At 40.3% G+C, this 22,512-nt stretch overlaps 1 protein-coding gene across 1 annotated transcript in view; it reads left to right on the top strand.

Annotated features, from left to right (window-relative positions):
- Positions 1-22,512, top strand: part of gabrr2b (gamma-aminobutyric acid type A receptor subunit rho2b) — a 34,821-nt gene that overhangs the window by 7,977 nt on the left and 4,332 nt on the right. Inside the window, exons 3-7 of the mRNA XM_077219665.1 lie at positions 10,598-10,665; positions 12,448-12,671; positions 12,805-12,887; positions 12,975-13,115; positions 22,003-22,155. Coding sequence (XP_077075780.1) covers positions 10,598-10,665; positions 12,448-12,671; positions 12,805-12,887; positions 12,975-13,115; positions 22,003-22,155 — 669 coding nt within the window. The remainder of the gene's footprint in view (positions 1-10,597; positions 10,666-12,447; positions 12,672-12,804; positions 12,888-12,974; positions 13,116-22,002; positions 22,156-22,512) is intronic.

Below are 22,512 nucleotides of genomic sequence, written 5' to 3'. Positions count from 1 at the left end.
TTTCTTTTTTTACCGAGACGTAATGTACAGAGTCTGGACACCCGGCATTATCACAATGTTCTTCCCGCGTAGTCAGCTGAGCAATTGTTGTTATTTTTACATTATAGCATACTGTATGTGCAAATAGTTCGCATTGCTCACGTTGTGCTTACTGTTTTGTAGACAATATCGCCTAACAGCCTATCGTCACTTTATGGAATGGGTCCTGCAATGCGAGCGACTTGGTAAAGACTGGCGTCTCGTTTTGCCCACCTGTGTTGTCCAGGATATCTGACGGAGATATTCAGCTCCTGACGGGCAATACTGTGAATATAAGGAAACAGCTGAAGCTCTGGAAGAGCTTTGAGTGTAAAAGTGTTAATATTAATTAATTTTTTAATTAAAAGTTATAACTCACATTGGTTGTGGTTCTTTTTATAAACCTTTACTCTTACTAGAGTATTAGCCTATAGAATGTGTGGAGAAATTTTTCGGATACTGCCGCCTGTAACCGGTAGGCGTGGTTAGGGAGTGGCCTGGCCTCGTAAGGGCAGCAAAGCAAGTGCATTCTGGGAGTTGTTGTCTTTCTGCCACATGAGTAAAAAATACATTTTCTGCCTTTTCTCAGTCTACAATGCTTCAATTTCAAAAATAATTTCACATTTCTACTATATAATTTAATTCAATTCAAATTTATTTGTATAGCGCTTTTCACAATACACATTGTCTCAAAGCAGCTTTACAGAAAGTGCATTTCGGAAATGTACATAGAAAAATACAGTTAGTTAATCATGTATTAATTTATGGCATAACATATCGCCGGCTTTGAGTCGTCTCTTCACAGGCGTCGAGTCGTCTCTTCACAGGCATTGGGGCATCTGAAGTCTCCGTGAGAGGCTGGATACAAACTGGAGCTGACGAACGCTATTTACCTCGGGACTAGCGTCCCGAGATAACAGCAGAAAGGCAGATGGGAAATAATTAGCATAGCTGATGTTCATAATGTTAATGCATTCGAACTAATTCAGCAGTAGTATTAAAGGTTAAGCATTAAGTGAATGCTTGGTTAAAGAGATGCGTCTTTAATCTAGTTTTAAACTGGGACAGCGAGTCTGAGCCTCGAACAATATCAGGAAGGCTATTCCAGAGTTTAGGAGCTAAATGTGAGAACGCCCTCCCTCCTTTAGTGGACTTAGATATCCTAGGAATGACCAGAAGCCTCGAATTTAGTGATCTTAAAGAACGCAATGGATTGTAGGGCGATAGAAGGTCCATTAAATACACAGGAGCTAAACCATTTAGGGCTTTATAGATCAGTAGTAGTACTTTGTAATTGATACAGAACTTAATAGGTAACCAGTGTAGAGATGATAAAATTGGTGTTATATGATCATATTTTCTTGACCTAGTAAAAACTCTAGCAGCTGCATTTTGCACTAACTGTAGCTTGTTTATTGAGGATGCAGGACAGCCAGCTAATAAAGCATTACAGTAATCTAGTCTCGAGGTCATGAATGCATGAACTAACTTTTCTGCATCAGAAACAGATAGCATGTTACGTAGCTTAGCAATGTTTCTAAGGTGGAAAAAGGCTGTTCTTGTAATATATGAAATATGATTTTCGAAAGTCAAGTTGCGGTCTAGTATAACACCCAGGTCTTTTACTGTAGTGGATAAAGTAACAGGACATCCTTCTAAATTAAAGTTGTATTGTAAGGGATTTTGTGGGTAGTTTTTTCGACCAATAAGTAGTACCTCCGTTTTATCTGAATTTAATAGCAGGAAATTACACGTCATCCAGCATTTTATATCATTTAGACACTCTGTCAATTTAGATAAGTTAGTGTTTTCATCTGGTCGTGATGAGATATATAATTGAGTGTCATCAGCATAACAGTGGAAATTAATTCCATGTTTTCTTATAATATTACCAAGTGGCAGCATGTATATTGAGAATAACAGAGGGCCTAACACCGATCCTTGCGGCACTCCATAGTCTACTGACGTTATCTTTGATTTTTCCCCATTTAAACAGACAAAATGGTAACGGTCTGATAAGTACGATCTAAACCAGCTTAATGCCTGTCCCTGAACACCAGTGTAGTTTTGTAGTCGATCCAAGAGTATTTTATGATCTATAGTGTAGAACGCAGCGCTAAGATCGAGTAGAACTAGTATTGAGATACAGCCTTGGTCAGAAGCTAAAAGTAAATCATTTGTAATTTTAACTAGCGCAGTTTCTGTGCTATGATGCGGTCTGAATCCCGACTGGAATTTTTCATAGATATCATTTTCTTCCAAGAAAGAGCACAATTGAGCGGACACAACTTTTCTAGTATTTTAGACATAAATGGAAGATTTGAGATGGGTCTGTAATTTGCTACGTTATTTGGATCTAATTGCGGTTTCTTAATGAGAGGTTTTATTACTGCCAGCTTGAATATTTTTGGAACATGACCTAAAAATAAAGATGAGTTAATAATATTAAGAAGAGGCTCTTCCACTACAGGTAACACTTCTTTCAGTAGTTTAGTGGGTATTGGATCTAATAAACATGTTGTTGGTTTAGATGCAATGATAAGTTTATTTAGCTCTTCCTGTCCTATAGTTGTAAAGCGGTGTAGTTGTTCTAGAGGGGCCATAATTGAGGCCGAATCATAAGACATCATAGAGGATTGTATATTTACAATTGTGTGTCGGATGCTTTCTATTTTCTCATTGAAGTAATTCATAAAATCATTACTACTATATTGTAACGGAATATTTTGCTCTGGTGATGTTTGTTTATTTGTTAGTCTAGCCACGGTGTTGAATAAAAACCTTGGATTATTTTGGTTATTTTCTATTAGTTTGCGGAGATGCTCAGCCCTGGCTGCTTTTAGAGCCTTTTTATAACGTGACATACTGTCTTTCCACGCGATTCTAAAGACCTCTAAATTAGTTTGTTTCCATTTACGCTCTAAGTTACGAATTTCTCTCTTGATTGCATGCGTAGCACTGTTGTACCATGGTGCTTTAGTTTTCTCTCTGACCTTTTTTAATCTAATTGGTGCACCAATATCTAGTGTACTAGAGAACATGGTGCTCAAACTGCGAGTCATTTCCTCTAGTTCATCTGTTTGTTTGGGTGCACTGCGCTGCTGAGATAGATCAGGTAAGCTATTTGAGAATCTATCTATAGTGGTTTGGAAGGATTGTTCTGCCTGGTCGATAACGTGGCGCAACATGACAAATTTCAGCAGTACGTATTACGCAAGATACCATGTAATGATCAGTGAGATCGTCACTTTGCAGTATAATATTTATATCAGTTGGATTGGTTCCATATGATATAATTAAATCTAGTGTATGATTTAGACGATGAGTGGGACCACTGACGTTTTGCGTGACCCCAAAGGAGTTTAATAAATCTGTAAACGCAGCCCCTAACGCATCATTTGTATTATCTACGAGTATGTTAAAGTCTCCAACAATTATTGCTTTATCGACATTGACCAATAGATCTGAGAGAAAGTATGCAAACTCTTTTAGGAAGTCAGCATAGGGCCCTGGAGGTCTATATAGAGTAGCCAAGGCTAGAGATAATATGGATTTGTTTCTTACATCTAAGAGCGTAACATTGAGCACAAGTACTTCAAACGAATTAAACCTGTGACCTGTTTTCTGAGTAACATTAAGAATATCTCTATAGATTGTTGCAACACCGCCGCCACGACCGATCAGACGGGGCTCATGCTTATAACAGTATCCTGGTGGAGTAGACTCATTTAGACCGAAATAATCATTTGGTTTAAGCCAGGTTTCAGTAAGGCAAAGTACATTGAAACTATTATCTGTGACCATTTCATTTACAATGACCGCCTTAGGTGTGAGCGATCTAATGTTTAGAAGACCTAGCTGTAGAAATTGTTTTTGTTCACTGATATTTAGGTTTTCTGGTTTAATTACAATAAGATTTTTGCTAGATCCTACACTAGATTTATTGTTTGGCCTCACTAAGCGAGGAATAGACACAGTTTCTATATGATGTTCTACACTACTTATATCAATTAAGTTGGGACAGCAAAGACTGTGATTTGGACTTTGACTTACTAGTCATATGGTGTGTAACGTCTTGGAGATGTTGTCCGACAGAACAGCCGCTCCGATTCTGCTGGGGTGCAGGCCATCAGCGCGGTAGAGCCTAGGTCGTTCCCAGAACAGATTCCAATTATTTGCAAAGAGCAGTTTCTGTTCATTACACCATGACATTAACCATTCATTTAGAGCAAATAATCTACTGAACCTTTCTTGTCCTAGTCGGTACGTGGGAAGCGGTCCAGACACGATGATCGTTGCTTCAGGAGATGTGCTGCGAACCGTCTCGATCAGGCTTCTGTAGTCCTTCTTCAGAACCTCCGTCTGCCGCAGCCTGATGTCGTTCGTCCCCGCGTGTAGCACCAAAGCTCCGACGCGCTCGTCACCGTTCAGGATCTCGGGAATCTGTGCAGCGACATCAAGAACACGAGCACCAGGAAAGCAGTGAGTGCGCACCTTACGCTTACCTGAGGTAGCACGGACATGACGGACCATGGAAGTGCCGATGATCACGGCGGCGTCACGTTCCGGCTCGCGAAGAGGGGAGAAGCGGTTCCGGGTGGAGATCTTGAAGACCGGGAGGGGCGGGGAAGTCCTTGGTCTGGTCCTGGCTCGTGTCTTCCGCTGTGGGATCACCCAGGGTCCATGGTGTTGCCTCGGTGCCAGAGTGAGTGAAGGCAGAGATGATCGCGTCCTCCTGGGCAGAGAAACGCACGGAGTAGACGAAGTCGGAGTCAAAAAGTTTCTAACCACTGACTTGTGAGCATCGGCGCGTGATGTTTCAAGCGCTGATCGCCGATCTCGCAGCTCGGCTTGCTTCACCAGCAGAACACGGATCTGCTTCTCCACCGACTCCAGCTCCAATCGTACCGAAAACAGCTCGAATGTGTCCTCACCTGCACTCAGAGGTAACGTTAGACACACATCCGATATGTTCGCCATTATAACAGATGAACAGTAAATTAGTAGTTATACTACCAATATCACTACTAATTTAGGACTGAAATGATGGATATAACCCGTATCCTTTCAGTGAAACGGGTGTAAAATGAGAGGGTCGAAAGGCGCGAGGCCACGCGTGAAATGCTAGCGGGCTAAAGGCTAGTAGCCGAGATTCGGAAAGTTGGATCTAAGTAGCGATAGCAGAGCAATCCGATTGTTTTTTATAAGGAATAGTGTCGAGGATAAGTTCACATGATATAAAAATAGAAAGTGCTTGTTTATAAATGAGTGGTAAAGAAGAAAATCAGGGATTAATGAATCAATTCGACGGAGCTCCAAACACAAAGCACGCGCATGCTATCCTCAAACTTATAAATGACGTGTAATTTCCTGCTACTAAATTCAGATAAAACGGAGGTATTACTTATTGGTCCAAAAAACTACCCACAAAACCTTGTACAAAACAACTTTAATTTAGAAGGATGTCCTGTTACTTTATTCTCTACAGTAAAAGACCTGGGTGTTATACTAGACCGCAACTTGTCTTTCGAAAATCATATTTCATATGTTACAAGAACAGCATTTTTCCACCTTAGAAACATTGCTAAGCTACGTAACATCCTGCATCCTCAATAAACAAGCTACAGTTAGTGCAAAATGCAGCTGCTAGAGTTTTTACTAGGTCAAGAAAATATGATCATATAACACCAATTTTATCATCTCTACACTGGTTACCTATTAAGTTCTGTATCAATTACAAAGTACTACTACTGATCTATAAAGCCCTAAATGGTTTAGCTCCTGTGTATTTAATGGACCTTCTATCGCCCTACAATCCATTGCGTTCTTTAAGATCACTAAATTCGAGGCTTCTGGTCATTCCTAGGATATCTAAGTCCACTAAAGGAGGGAGGGCGTTCTCACATTTAGCTCCTAAACTCTGGAATAGCCTTCCTGATATTGTTCGAGGCTCAGACTCGCTGTCCCAGTTTAAAACTAGATTAAAGACGCATCTTTTTAGCCAAGCATTCACATAATGCTTACTTTTTTATACTACTTTCGAATTAGATTGAATGCATTAATATTATGAACAGCAGCTATGCTAATTATCTCCCAACTGCTCTTGTGCTGTTATCTCGGGACGCTAGTCCTGAGGTAAATAGCGTTCGTCAGCTCCAGTTTGTATACAGCCTTTCACAGAGACTTCAGATGCCCCAACACCTGCGATGAGATGACTAAACGCCTGTGAAGAGACGACTCGACGCCTGTGAAGAGACGACTCAACGCCGGCGATATGTTATGCCCTAAATTACTACATGATTAACTAACTGTATTTTTTCTATGTCCATTTCTGAAATGCACTTTCTGTAAAGCTGCTTTCAAACAAAATGTATTGTGAAAAGCACTATATAAATAAATTTGAATTGAATTGAATTGAATTGAATAAATGATTACTATTAAATACACATCCATCTTCCCAGAGCTGAAGTATCCCTTTAAGCTTTACTTCTGCCTACTGACAGGCTGCATGAGACCTTCATAACCAGTCAGACACTTGGAAATTCTGTGTAGTTGTACAATAAATGAACTTCAGTCAGTTTTAAATGTAGTTCAGACACATTTTATGCAAAATGGGTACACTCATTCTTACACCCTAAAGGCCCTTGCACACTGAGTCCGAAATTTCCGCAAGTTAAAAAATGAATACGACCAACTTATGTCAATCACGCTTGCACACTGCCTCCGAAACGTTCGTCCGTCATAAAAAAAAGTCGTATCGGCTTCGATTTTCTGCATTTTTCGCATCCGTAGCAGGCAGTTTGAATGGTGTTTGAATGGTGTTTAGACAATTCAAAGCCACCGAATTACAAATCCGAAAAAACGCATACGAAAATTTCGGACTCAGTGTGCAAGGGCCTTAAGACCTCGCAAAGATCAAAGAAATACAAGGGCTATACACTCACCTAAAGGATTATTAGGAACACCTGTTCAATTTCTCATTAATACAATTATCTAATCAACCAATCACATGGCAGTTGCTTAAATGCATTTAGGGGTGTGGTCCTGGTCAAGACAATCTCCTGAACTCCAAACTGAATATCAGAATGGGAAAGAAAGGTGATTTAAGCAATTTTGAGCGTGGCATGGTTGTTGGTGCCAGATGGGCCGGTCTGAGTATTTCACAATCTGCTCAGTTACTGGGATTTTCACGAACAACCATTTCTAGCGTTTACAAAGAATGGTGTGAAAAGGGAAAAACATCCAGTATGGATGTGGGCGAAAATGCCTTGTTGATGCTAGAAGTCGGAGGAAAATGGGCCGACTGATTCAAGCTGATAGAAGAGCAACGTTGACTGAAATAACCACTCGTTACAACCGAGGTATGCAGCAAATTATTTGTGAAGCCACAACACATACAACCTTGAGGCAGATGGGCTACAACAGCAGAAGACCCCACCGGGTACCACTCATCTCCACTACAAATAGGAAAAAGAGGCTACAATTTGCAAGAGCTCACCAAAATTGGACAGTTGAAGACTGGAATAATGTTTTCTGGTCTGATGAGTCTCGATTTCTGTTGAGACATTCAGATGGTAGAGTCAGAATTTGGCGTAAACAGAATGAGAACATGGATCCATCATGCCTTGTTACCATTGTGCAGGCTGCTGGTGGTGGTGTAATGGTATGGGGGTTGTTTTCTCGGCACACTTTAGGCCCCTTAGTGCAAATTGGGCATTGTTTAAATGCCACGGCCTAACTGAGCATTTTTTCTGACCATGTCCATCCTTTTATGGCCACCATGTACCCATCCTCTGATTGCTACTTCCAGCAGGATAATGCACCATGTCACAAAGCTCGAATCATTTCAAATTGGTTTCTTGAACATGAAAATGAGTTCACTGTACTAAAATGGCCCCCACAGTCACCAGATCTCAACCTAATAGAGGATATTTGGGATGTGGTGGAACGGGAGCATCCTGCCCTGGATGTACAGACTACAGCTAAGAAAGGAAACCAAGGAACCAAAACTTCAACACAAAAGTCCAAAACAAGACACAGAACAGGGAATATGTGACAGTGCCAGATGTGTCCAAGGAGTGTGTTGGATAAACAGTATAAGCTGTCCATGCATTATACCCAGCAAGCACTCTTGCAATTTGCACATCAATAGTCAGATGTCGATGTCCTCACAAAAAGAGACCAGTGTGTAAATCTCTTGGACTTCTTTTAAAGTGTCGGTTTAGGGGTAATTATGGACTCATCACTAAACGTTAACAAACAGATTGGTGCCGTTGTTAAAGGTAGCTTTTTTTAACCTGAGATCAATTGCTAAATTAAAACATTTTCTCTCCTGAAAGGACTTGGAAATTGTGGTTCACTCCTTATCTCATCAAGGATAGATTTCTGTAATTCTTACTATATTGGTTTCCCCCAGACTGCATTAGACCACCTGCAGTTAGTGCAAATGCAGCAGCAAGGCTTTTAAAAGAGACGAGAAAGAGGGACCATATTACCCCTGTACTGCAATCCTTACATTGGCTTCCAGTTAATTTCAGGATTGAATTCAAAATCCTCCTGTTTGTCTACAAGGCATTATCAGGTTTCCACCTCAGTACATTAGTGATCTTCTTATTCCCTACTCTCCTTCAAGAGTCCCCAGTTCTTCAGATCAACAACTTTTAAAGGTCCCTCGCTGTCAGGATTCAGATTGGGGAGACCCAGACGCAGAATGAGCAGGGCGTGACATTTATTAATAACGCTCGTCTAAAGGCAGAATAAAAAGTGATAACGCAACTCCAATTTAGCGTATTCTCTGCAGATCATTTGCATGTAAACATAGCCTAAGTGTGAAAAGGCTTAGGTAGTTTTTGTTAATTAGTCTTCCTCTTCCCCTGCTTGTATGTCTCCATGGTTACAGATTGGTTTAGTTCTGTTCAGGGGTGTTTAGTTAAAGGGTTAGTTCACCCAAAAATGAAAATTCTGTCAGTATTTACTCACCCTCATGTTGTTCCAACCCCCTAAGACCTTCGTTCATCTTCGGAACACGAATTAAGATATTTTTGATGAAATCTGAGAGCTGGATCACTCCTCCATACTAGTCCATAGGCTTCTTCAGGGATTGAACTTGCAGGCCCCGAAAAGTTATTACAGACATCGTTAAAATAGTCCAAGTGACTACAGTGGCTCAATCTTAAGTTTATCAAACAACGAGAATACTTTTTGTGCGCAAAAAAACAAAAATAACGACTTTATTTCAACCATGTCCTTCTCTGTGGGCCTCGAGTCAGTTCACTAGTGAAATAGCGTAAGCTTCTGTTGTTGTACATGTGATGTAGCTCTACGCTAGTACACTAAGTTAACTGACTAGAGGCCATCAGAGAAGGAAATGTATAGTCTAAATAAAGTCGTTATTTTTGTTTGTTTTTGCGCACAAAAAGTTTTCTTTTCGCTTGATAAACTTAAGATTGAGCCACTATAGTCACTTGGACTATTATAACGATGTCTTTAATAACTTTTCGAGGCCGGCAAGTTTCAATCCTTTTGAAGCCTATGGAGGAGTGATCCAGCTCTCAGGTTTCATCAAAAATATCTTAATTCGTGTTCCGAAGATAAACGAAGGTCTTACGGGGTTGGAACAACATGAGGGTGAGTAAATACTGACAGAATTTTCATTTTTGGGTGAACTATCCCTTTAATTAGCACACCTTGTTAGCTGTCTATTTAAGCTCTGTGTTTCTTTCAGTTCATTGTCAGTTCTACATCAAATTAAGTTGGTTGTTCTGTTCCTGATCTTGTTCATGTCCTGGAGATTCTGTTTTGTGAAGTTTTGAGTTTGTTTCTAAATAAAGACACCTGCACTTAGATCCTGTTTCATCTCTCCTGCAACCAATGCTGACATAAAGTTGCTTGCTATTAAAAACTATCTTTATTATTCATTCTGCTTCACGCACCAATCTTTTGGATTATACACACAGCAACCCTGACATCCAGCATTTAGTTGATAATTGCTCATTGTCACAATTGTACACGGCTTTGTTTCAGGCGGGCCATTAAAGAACATGACAAACACGTCTCCCAGATGGCTACTCCAAAACTCCTAAAGTGTTTTTAATTTTGTGTGTCTTATGCAACAGACAGTCAGCCAACGGTTCGTTGACTTGATGTCTGAGGCTGACACTAGGTGGAGACGGACAAAGACTGACTAAATGCTTTTTTTCACTTCTTTTTTTTTTTTGATTGGAACAATTTCTTTGTGGCATTATTTCGTGTTATGTCTCTATCAAATGAGGGCTTAACATATGGTATACATTTGACGTTGCATGATCATACACAATATCTCTTTGTTAAAATAGTTGGTTTGTCTGAAATCCACACCCTGATGAATGCTCTTCTAGCGTAACATGTCAGTGATATTAAGTTTTAATACTATTTAAATTAATTAAAGCTTTTTCAATAACTTGAGTGCCTTGGATTTCTTGTTTCATAGTTATTATTTATGCTGTGGGGGTGTAAATAGTTCCTGATTTTTAATAATCCTTGAAATATCAAAATGCACATTATAGAACCTTTGAAACTAACAATGTTCTCTTCTTCTCAGGCCCAGCAGTACCGGTGGGTGTGGATGTGCAGGTAGAGAGTTTGGACAGTATCTCAGAAGTAGATATGGTAAGATCTGTGATTGTTATGAATTATTCATTATTATGCAAGGCATATTACATAAACAAAATGTTATGCATGAATAAAATATAGCCATTAAGTTTTTTCTTGAAATAATGTATCATTTTTACGCATTACTATAATGAGAATGTGATTGTTATTCATGTTGAAGTGGGCTTGTAGTCATTGAGAGATTGCAAAGATTATATATGGATCTCAGCGCTTGTGATTAATATCCCATCTGAAAGCATCAGATACGTGTCTAGATATGCTTTTATTTATCATATCAGTGCCGATGTTTCAGAGTGAGCGTGGATTTGTTACATAATATGCAATGAGTCACGTAGAGGATAATCCATGAGGTTTACCCTGTGACATCACAAGAAATCATCCAATCAGAATGTGCGGTTCATCCGGCTTGATGAAGACTGGTAAAAGTGCTGGCATCCCTCAGTAATGCCAACAGATGGTAATATTTCACAAGGATCTAAGCAGTTTGGAAATGCATGTCAACACCTTGCATACATTTTTGGTAACGTTTTATTTTGATGGTCCCATTTGAACATTCTGTTAACTATAAGTAACTTTGCAACAACATGTCAACTCGCTCTACTAACTCTACTACCAGTCTACTAATACTCTACTAACACAATAATGACAGTTAGTAGACATGTAGGTGTAATGTTACGTTTAGTCAACAGAATGTGTACACAGGACCATCAAAATTAAGTGAACCAATTTTTTCAGGCTTAAATCGGACTGAGCTATTATTTTTTTTTTACTAATCTGCATTGGTAAAGGTGATCTAAGCGGTTTTATTCTACTTAAGGATCGTCATCTGTCATGGTTGCGATCACATGATCTGATGGTACAGTTTTAGTAATAAGACCACTGTAATTTCAGCCAGCCACATATTAACAAAACATTACTGGGTCATTCTTTGAAATAATACTGACTCATCTTAGAACCATGCATGAAGAATAACTGACAACAGATGTTCAATTATTGAATATTAATGTGCATTCTGGACATCTGCACAAATTCAGCCGCAATGAAAGCGAAGTTTATGGACATGTACTTCATAATGTTACTTAACCTATAAGGCTCCTAAATTATCAATGAATAAATCATTGCTGAAAAAACCTGTTGCACACATGCCGCCTTCTACCTGCCCTCTGATTGATAGTTAATACTTTTTTAGCAAGTAAAAGTGCTTTTAGTACCACCTTTAGTTCATGGTTCACATGTCTTTTTGCTGTGAAATCTGTACTGATTTTAAACGTAGTAAACATAAGAATAACTTTCATATTGTTATAACATTATAAAATTAACACTTACTGAACTGAAGCAATTAGGTTTACTTTGATTATCCTTGAGTATCAAATATGATCATCAATGTTTATTTGTTCATCTCTCAATCATCATTGTATTGCATTGCATTATATGTTTTAAAACTACAGAGCTTTTATTGACAGATATAGAGTGACAGATGATATTTATATGCCTTTTATGTATCTGCTATACTGTTATAAAGATCTCACTGAGATATGACTATATGCACCATAAGAGCCTGATGTATCAAATATCAATAGTTTCTGAAAGGGGTGATCAAACAAAAAGAACAATGTTTTGACAGAGCCACAATTAACCTAAGAATGGCTTACTTACGTAAAGCTTACTCTGCATGCTAAATTGGGATAGGAGAAAGTATGTTCACATTTATTATTGTTAACAAACAAAACAGTACACAATGAGCTTGAAAAGTCAATCCATGTTGTGCTTTTCATACAGGACTTCACCATGACCCTGTACCTGAGACACTACTGGAAGGACGAGCGATTATCTTTTCCCAGTAAAACCAATAAAAGCATGACTTTTGATGGTAGATTGGTGAAAAAAATCTGGGTTCCTGACGTGTTCTTTGTCCATTCCAAACGATCCTTCATTCACGACACCACCACGGAGAACATCATGATCAGGGTCTACCCCGATGGACACGTGCTCTACAGCCTCAGGTCAGTACAACAAACAATCTACTCAAGTATACCAACACGAATGCTTGGATACCTCAACCTGCATGCTTACGCAGATGTAGCTTTTATTCTGCTGTCACAATCCTGTTTTGAAAGTGTTTTTTCATTGTGTCAGGGTGACTGTGACTTCAGCGTGTAATATGGACTTCAGCCGGTTCCCGCTGGACACGCAGACCTGCACGTTAGAGCTGGAGAGCTGTGAGTGATGTACAGTTCTCCTGACGTTGATGTCCAGTTTCACATCTTGAGTCTCTGCAAACATCCGTTCATCTGCTGTGTGTCCAGATGCTTACACTGATGAAGACCTGATGCTCTACTGGAAGAGTGGTGATGAATCTCTGAGCACGGATGACAAGATCTCTCTGTCTCAGTTCCTCATTCAGAAGTTCCACACCACCTCCAGACTGGCCTTCTACAGCAGCACAGGTGCACACGCTTATTTTTAAAAGAGTAAACTACACAGTTCGGTTTCAGTTTCAGTTGTCTACTAGTGCATAACGTGCTGTCGCCGCTTTGCACTCTAATGGTTTATTAGTTACCCAGACATCTTGGACAAATTGTATTTTTGTTGCATGCAAATAAAGGTCAAAACTATGAAGGTAAAATGATGACATAAAGAATCGCATGCGCAGGGTAAGATTTGTGAAAGTGTACATAAGATTGCAAGCGTAAATTAAATTTGCATGTGCAAGAGAAGATTTGTAAAGGTGTAAATCGCAATTCAAGTGTAAGAAAAAAATATTTGCAGCATTTAACTGTTATTCGTAAGTGTAATTCATGTATTTTGAAACTGCAGCTTCATGCTAATGCAAAATAAATAGGATCTGTATTCTTCAGACTTTCATTTTTCCGCGCTTATACTTTTGGCACGGTTTTTGCGCACAAATGCGGTCAAAAGCACTGCAAGCCTGTGAACAGCAATTTACAAGCGAAAACGACAGAGGCAGGAACTGCAAAACAGATTAATTGCGTAAAATCAAACTTTGTGTAAAAAAATAAACTGTTGCACATGTCTACATGACTCTTTGTGTGCATGAGGAAAAAAGTTTCCGAAAAAACCCGATTTGTACAGTTGCGTCTTTCATTTTCCTGCGCTTCCACTTTTGGCACGATTCTCTCACTGAGTTTTGCAAGCGCGAAGAGGAGGGCGGGTCCACCTTCATGTAGCCAATCAGATGAGCTTCTCGCTGACTCTCGTTTTACTCTGATCTGATTGGTTCAACAAACACGCCAGTCACCAGAACACATCTTTATCTTCATTTGGCTCAGAAATGTTCTCATTGCCGAAATTGTACTTTTAATGCACACATGTTAAATAAATAAATAAACAAACAAATAAATAAATAAATACATCATGATTTCTTAATAGTCTGTGCACCATTAGGCTGACTATATGAGCCAAAACTGAATTTCGAGCTGGTGTGTTAAGAAAGGACATATTTGTCTATCCAGTGCATGTATCCTGGTCATCATCCTCCTCCTCATCGGGCCATATCAGTTTATAATTTTGATGCTGAATGTGGGCCTAGTATCTGCACTACTGCATGCATAATTTCACTGGTCTACTGATCAGGGGGGATTCCAGAATTATTATTATTATTTTACTAAAATGAGTTACAATAATATTTTTTCCCTTTAAAGCTGCAGTAGGGAGTTTTGAGAAAATGTTGACTTAGCCTGAAAATTTGAAGAAGCACAACATACAGGTCCAACCCCCTTGCTCTCTGCTGTGCTACAGCCCTCCCTCCACAGCTCCTCCCTCCACAGCTCCTCCCTCCACAGCTCCTCCCCCACAGCTCCTCCCCCACAGCTCCTCCCTCCACAGCTCCTCCCTCCACAGCTCCTCCCTCCACAGCTCCTCCCCCACAGCTCCTCCCTCCACAGCTCCTCCCTCCACAGCTCCTCCCCCACAGCTCCTCCCTCCACAGCTCCTCCCTCCACAGCTCCTCCCTCCACAGCTCCTCCCCCACAGCTCCTCCCTCCACAGCTCCTCCCTCCACAGCTCCTCCCTCCACAGCTCCTCCCCCACAGCTCCTCCCCCACAGCTCCTCCCTCCACAGCTCCTCCCTCCACAGCTCCTCCCCCACAGCTCCTCCCTCCACAGCTCCTCCCTCCACAGCTCCTCCCCCACAGCTCCTCCCTCCACAGCTCCTCCCTCCACAGCTCCTCCCTCCACAGCTCCTCCCCCACAGCTCCTCCCTCCACAGCTCCTCCCCCACAGCTCCTCCCCCACAGCTCCTCCCTCCACAGCTCCTCCCTCCACAGCTCCTCCCCCACAGCTCCTCCCTCCACAGCTCCTCCCTCCACAGCTCCTCCCCCACAGCTCCTCCCTCCACAGCTCCTCCCCCACAGCTCCTCCCTCCACAGCTCCTCCCCCACAGCTCCTCCCTCCACAGCTCCTCCCCCACAGCTCCTCCCTCCACAGCTCCTCCCTCCACAGCTCCTCCCCCACAGCTCCTCCCTCCACAGCTCCTTCCTCCACAGCTCCTCCTTCCACAGCTCCTCCCTCCACAGCTCCTCCCCCACAGCTCCTCCCTCCACAGCTCCTCCCCCACAGCTCCTCCCCCACACCTCCTCCCCCACAGCTCCTCCCTCCACAGCTCCTCCCTCCACAGCTCCTCCCCCACAGCTCCTCCCTCCACAGCTCCTCCCTCCACAGCTCCTCCCCCACAGCTCCTCCCTCCACAGCTCCTCCCTCCACAGCTCCTCCCTCCACAGCTCCTCCTCCACAGCTCCTCCCCCACAGCTCCTCCCTCCATAGCTCCTCCCTCCACAGCTCCTCCCTCCACAGCTCCTCCCCCACAGTGGAGCCTGCCGTGAACGTGCAGGCTAGTAAGCAGGACCACCGATGACGGCGGATTATAAACAGTTATGGAACATTCACTAATAGGGACGAAACATCAACAATATGCTTTACATTGACTATAGCCTGCCCATACTTTGACTACAAACTTGGTCCTCAAATCATTATGTATTTTGCAATACATGTAACTTTATAAGGTTGCACTCTTTCTATAAGTTATAAATAGCTACTAAGATAACGTTAAAGGATTAGTTCACTTTTAAAAAAAACTTTTGCTGATAATTTACTCACCCCCATGTCATCCAAGATGTCCATGTCTTCCTTTCTTCAGTCGAAAAGAAATTAAGGTTTTTGATGAAAACATTCCAGGCTTTTTCTCCATATAATGGACTTCAATAGGAAACAAACGTTTCAAGGACCAAATGACAGTTTCAGCGCAGGTTCAAAGGGCTTTAAACGATACCAGACGATGAATAAGGGTCTTATCTAGCGAAACGATCGGCCATTTCAAAAATAAATAAAAAACTTTAAGTTTTATAAGCACAAATGCTCGCCTTGCTCTGTTCTGTGATGCACGTTCGTGATCCTGTTCGAACTCGTTCATCCAAATGAACGAATCTTTTTTCGAGTCATTTCGTTCGTTGAATGAAAGAAATGACTCTGAAAAAGACTCGTTCAAAATGAACAAATCTTTTTTCGAGTCATTTCGTTCATTCAAAGAATCTCGAAAAAAGATTCGTTCATTTGGATGAACGAGTTCGAACAGGAGAGTCACGAACGACGGTACACTGTGCAAGAGAGAGGTGATCAGCGCATACACGAGCGTGATTGACACTGCTAAGACATTCCTCCTGGCTCTGATTGGTTGTTTCTGACCGGGAGCGGTGTATTTCTGCAAATGGCAATAGAACGACTGGAAGGAGCCAGAGGAGCTTGATTTTTTTCACAGATTATCTGTCTCATATTCTACTTTCAGGACATAATGACAGTTTTAACAAATATTTGTTTACAAAAGCTACCTACTGGAGCTTTAACACAAGAGCATCTCTAAATTATGCACCATTTATCACCTGCAATTCCATCGTGTAACCACTAGATGGCTGTATAACCCTATATATAAACATATCTATGCTGTGTATTCCCTGGTTGCTGGGTTTTTATTCAGACATAATTAGTTACTTTTTGTCAAAGTTGAGTTCATGTTGATTTAGTATCAGTTTTTCATTACAGTCAAATCTGGACACAGAGAAAGCATTTTGGTAATCATACTATCTATCTACATATAATATCTTGATCAGTCACACGCATGTAATCAGAATCAATATTGACAGTGCAAGACAATATTTCAAAATATATAATTGAGTGTTAAATACCATGAACAGAGACATGATGAGAAAAACACTGCATCAGAATGGTATTATTACATAAAGAATGGGTACTAAATGTTTTGATTGTAAAGTTTAACATCAGCTCAGTGGTGTAACAGATTATATAAGATATACAATTTCAATCCAATAATATTAACACCAGCTCGAAATTCAATATGAATGTCAGTCAGCCTGGTGCACAGCTTATTAAGAAATCATGATTTATTTATTAATTTTTTCATTTATTTACTTAATAATTAGTTAATATGTATGTGTGCATTAAAAGTACCATTTCGGCAATGAGGACATTTCTGAGCCAAATGAAGATAAAGATGTGTTCTGGTGACTGGCGTGTTTGTTGAACCAATCAGATCAGAGTAAAACGAGAGTCAGCGAGAAGCTCATCTGATTGGCTACATGAAGGTGGACCCGCCCTCCTCTTCGCGCTTGCAAAACTCAGTGAGAGAATCGTGCCAAAAGTGGAAGCGCAGGAAAATGATAGACGCAACTGTACAAATCGGGTTATTTCGGAAACTTTTTTCCTCATGCACACAAAGAGTCATGTAGACATGTGCAACAGTTTATTTTTTTACACAAAGTTTGATTTTACGCAATTAATCTGTTTGGCAGTTCCTGCCTCTGTCGTTTTCGCTTGTAAATTGCTTTTCACAGGCTTGCAGTGCTTTTGACCGCATTTGTGCGCAAAAACCGTGCCAAAAGTATAAGCGCGGAAAAATGAAAGTCTGAAGAATACAGATCCTATTTATTTTGCATTAGCATGAAGCTGCAGTTTCAAAATACATGAATTACACTTACAAAATAACAGTTACATGCTGCAAATATTTTTTTCTTACACTTGAATTGCGATTTACACCTTTACAAATCTTCTCTTGCACATGCAAATTTAATTTACGCTTGCAATCTTATGTACACTTTCACAAATCTTACCCTGCGCATGCAATTCTTTATGTCATCATTTTACCTTCATACAAAACTGTTTATTTGCCATCTGATTTGAATGTTGTTTTAACATTTATATTGACTTAAATTTAAATCCCTCTCATTTTTAATTTGGTCATCAGTGGCTTCTTTTTGCATGCACTTTATGGGCACAATTATAACGCGATTATGGCTGTGATTAAGTTGGAGCTCATGTAAAGAAAATACTGTAAATATGTTATCCGTAAACACTCATCACAATGTTAAATAAACAGAAATCAGCAGAGAGTAAAAGTAGTGGATTTTGCAGTTAATGAATAAAGCAGGTTCGATCTGCAACTGCTGAGTGATTGACCATTACTAATACGGGTTAGCAAGGAGAATCACTGACGAGACAAAAAAAAACAGAAAAAATTTAATTAATTTTAAAACTTTTACATCTTAAAATTAATTACCATCTGACTTAACTGGGCTAGCTAACTTGTTACCAAATCCAAAGCTTGTCATTGCAATAACTCACAATCTTCAAAATCAACACAATAATACATATCATTATTTTCATGGTTCTGTTAGTTTGGACTTTTTATGTTTGTGTTAGTCTTTTGTTGTCTTGGTCACTCATTATGTTCAGCTGTGCACTCATTATCTCCCTCATTATCACGTGTTCTTAAGTTCAGTTCAGTTTTTTTCATTATCAGGTATCTTCTATCTAATTATGTGTGTTTATCGCGCTCTCTGTTTGGGTTTACCTTTATGCCTTTGGATTTATTAAAGGACTGCATTTGCTCTTCATCATCGTGTTTGAGTTTACACAGCATTGTGAAAAATGATGTGATGACTGTTTTAATGTAGATGAAGCAGTGAAGTGTCATTTTTCAAGGTTTTAGCTGCTCAAAAATACAATTAAAGTGTTAGTGTTCGATTGTAGGACTGTAAAGGGTTGGACTGTAATAGATGATGGTTTATTTCTAGCTTTCCTCAATGGGGTGTCGATCAGAACACACTGGATTCGATCACTTCCATGCAAAAGAGGGTTATTGATGACAGTCTTTGGCTGTACACAACACAGCAGTGCACAGGCTTACAGCTTCATAGTGTATTTACATGTACAAAGGGAAAGGAAGATATATATATATATATATATATATATATATATATATATTAACAAATGTCTTGATTATTATTACACCTGCATTATTTCCAAAAAGCTACCAATCTCTCAAATAAAGAATTATCAAGTTCAATTCTAGAATAAATAAAGAAATCAAAATACAGGCAATGAAATTATTCTGCAACAAAGCCACGCAAATGGTAAAACATTCAAAACTGAAACTCATCATGAGGTGATAATCAGAAACATGGCGTTCTTAAACTTGAAATAACAAGAGTTTCAGCTATTAATGTGATGATCACACATACATACATACATACAAATCAAACACTGAGTGCAATATAAATACTATAAATTGCAAGTAATATTGAACATAATCGGCACATTCACATGCATTCGATAGCGCGCCATAAACGGCTTCATCTCTGTTAAATACGCATCACTTTGTGAAAGGATGACATTGTATCAAGGCTTTACAAACTCCTTAACAAGCATTTATCGTTAACTTGGTATACAGTCAACTTACATTTGTTTATTGACGCACACTTTACACACACAGTCTCGCTTGCACCTTCCGCTGAGTCACTCTCTCTGCTGATGATGATTGGCAGAAAGTAGCGCATACGCACGTGACTCGGCTTTTCCAACAGTTAGTTTACCAAAAAATGCAAATTCTGTCATTAATTAATCTCGCTCCTTTCGTTCCAAACCCGTAAGACTTTCATTCATCTTCGGAACACAAATGAAGATCTTTTTGATGAAGATTTCTGTCTCTCCATTGAAAGCTAAATTAAGCGGTTTAGTCAAGATTTTCTGAAGAGACTCGATCGCTTTATATAATGAACAGATTGAATTTAGACTTTTATTAACATAAACAATTATCACACGAGAATGAACCTCATTCATTGGTTCTTGCAGAAGCTCAAACGTTCTGCGTAACATGAGAATGAACCTCATTGGTTCTCACAAAAGCTCAAACGTGCTGCGTAACATGAGATTGAACCTCATTGGTTCTCACAAAAGCTCAAACGTGCTGCGTAACATGAGAATGAACCTCATTGGTTCTCACAAAAGCTCAAACGTGCTGCGTAACATGAGAATGAACCTCATTGGTTCTCACAAAAGCTCAAACGTGCTGCATAACATGAGAATGATTCTCATTGGTTCTCGCTGAAGCTCAAACGTGCAGCGTAACACAAGAATGAACCTCGTCGGTTCTCGCTGAAGCTCAAACGTGCAGCGTAACACGAGAATGAACCTCATTGGTTCTTGCAGAAGCTCAAACGTGCAGCGTAACATGAGAATGAACCTCATTGGTTCTTGCAGAAGCTCAAACGTGCTGCGTAACACGAGAATGAACCTCATTGGTTCTTGCTGAGGCTCAAACGTGCAGCGTAACACGAGAATGAACCTCATTGGTTCTTGCAGAAGCTCAAACGTGCTGCGTAACACGAGAATGAACCGCTTTGGTTCTTGCTGAAGCTCAGACGTGCTGCGTAACACGAGAATGAACCTCGTTGGTTCTCGCTGAAGCTCAAACGTGCTGTGTAACTTACGAGAATGAACCTCATTGGTTCTTGCAGAAGCTCAAATGTGTTGTGTAACATGAGAATGAACCGCTTTGGTTCTTGCTGAAGCTCAAACGTGCAGCGTAACACGAGAATGAACCTCGTTGGTTCTCGCTGAAGCTCAAACGTGCTGTGTAACTTACGAGAATGAACCTCATTGGTTCTTGCAGAAGCTCAAATGTGTTGTGTAACACGAGAATGAACCGCTTTGGTTCTTGCTGAAGCTCAAACGTGCAGCGTAACACGAGAATGAACCTCATTGGTTCTCGCTGAAGCTCAAACGTTCTGCGTAACTTACGAGAATGAACCTCATTGGTTCTTGCAGAAGCTCAAATGTGTTGTGTAACACGAGAATGAACCGCTTTGGTTCTTGCTGAAGCTCAAACGTGCTGTGTAACACGAGAATGAACCTCATTGGTTCTTGCAGAAGCTCAAATGTGTTGCGTAACACGAGAATGAACCTCATTGGTTCTCGCAGAAGCTCAAACGTGCTGCGTAACACGAGAATGAACCTCATTGGTTCTTGCAGAAGCTCAAATGTGTTGCGTAACACGAGAATGAACCTCATTGGTTCTCACAAAAGCTCAAACGTGCTGCGTAACATGAGAATGAACCTCATTGGTTCTCTCTGAAGCTCAAACATGCTGCGTAACACGAGAATGGACCTCATTCGTTCTCACAAAAGCTTAAACATGCTGCATAACACGAGAATGAACCTCATTGGTTCTTGCAAAAGCTCAAACGTGCTGCGCAACATAAGAATGAACCTCATTGGTTCTTGCAAAAGCTCAAACGTGCTGCGTAACACGAGAATGAACCTCATTGGTTCTTGCTGAAGCTCAAACATGCTGCGTAACACGAGAATGAACTTCATTGGTTCTTGCAGAAGCTCAAACATGCTGCGTAACACGAGAATGAACTTCATTGGTTCTTGCTGAAGCTCAAACGTGCTGCATAACTTGCTGAAGCTCAAACATGCTGCGTAACATGAGAATGAACCTCGTTGGTTCTTGCAGAAGCTCAAACGTGCTGCGTAACACGATAATGAACCTCATTGGTTCTTGCTGAGGCTCAAACGTGCTGCGTAAAACGATAATGAACCTCATTGGTTCTTGCTGAGGCTCAAACATGCTGCGTATCACGAGAATGAACTTCATTGGTTCTTGCAGAAGCTCAAACGTCCTGCGTAACACGAGAATGAACCTCGTTGTTTCTTGCAGAAGCACAAACAAGCTACGTAACACAAGAATGAACCTCATTGGTTCTTTCTGAAGCTCAAACGTGCTGCGTAACATGAGAATGAACCTCATTGTTTCATTTTAAAATATCTTAATTTGAGTTACGATGATAAATAAAATTCTTACGGGGTTGGAACAGCATAACGAACAAGAGTAAATTATAACAGAATTTACATATTTGGGTGAACTATTTCTTTAAGAATTAAGTCAGTCTTTGCTCAGTCTTCAGAATCAGAATACTTTTTCTTTTAATTTTATTCTTTGCTCTAATTTCATATCTCCTGCAGGTTGGTACAATCGTCTTTACATCAACTTCACTCTGCGTCGTCATATCTTCTTCTTCCTGCTTCAGACGTACTTTCCCGCCACTCTGATGGTCATGCTGTCATGGGTGTCCTTCTGGATCGACCGGCGAGCCGTTCCTGCCAGAGTCTCGTTAGGTGAAACCAGTGGGGTTGTAAAACTCAACAGTTTTTGTCGATTGGCATTGCATCTGACAGTTCTAGATACAAATATTCTCATTTATAATCTTAGAATATTGTGTTACATTCAAGAATAGCCTATTAATTATTTTAGACAAATATAACAATGCTAACTACAAGCGTAGATTTGAAGGGGACTGGGTTTACTTCTTTTTCCAACCATCCTGGGGTGCAAAGAGTGTTTATTAATTGGTCTGTATTTGAATCAAGTTTGAAAACTATTTAGCATGTGATCCCAGTAAATTAATCAATTGGCAATTTTCCACTGCATGGTACGGTACAGTTCGGTTCGGTATGGCACGCTTTGGAGCTTTT

The sequence above is a fragment of the Siphateles boraxobius genome, unplaced genomic scaffold, assembly GCF_051911475.1.
Source record: "Siphateles boraxobius isolate OS27281-9 unplaced genomic scaffold, OSU_SipBor_1 8, whole genome shotgun sequence".
NCBI lineage: Eukaryota > Metazoa > Chordata > Actinopteri > Cypriniformes > Leuciscidae > Siphateles > Siphateles boraxobius.
Note: the sequence above shows the minus strand (reverse complement) of the source record. Positions and strands in the feature narration are given on the sequence as shown.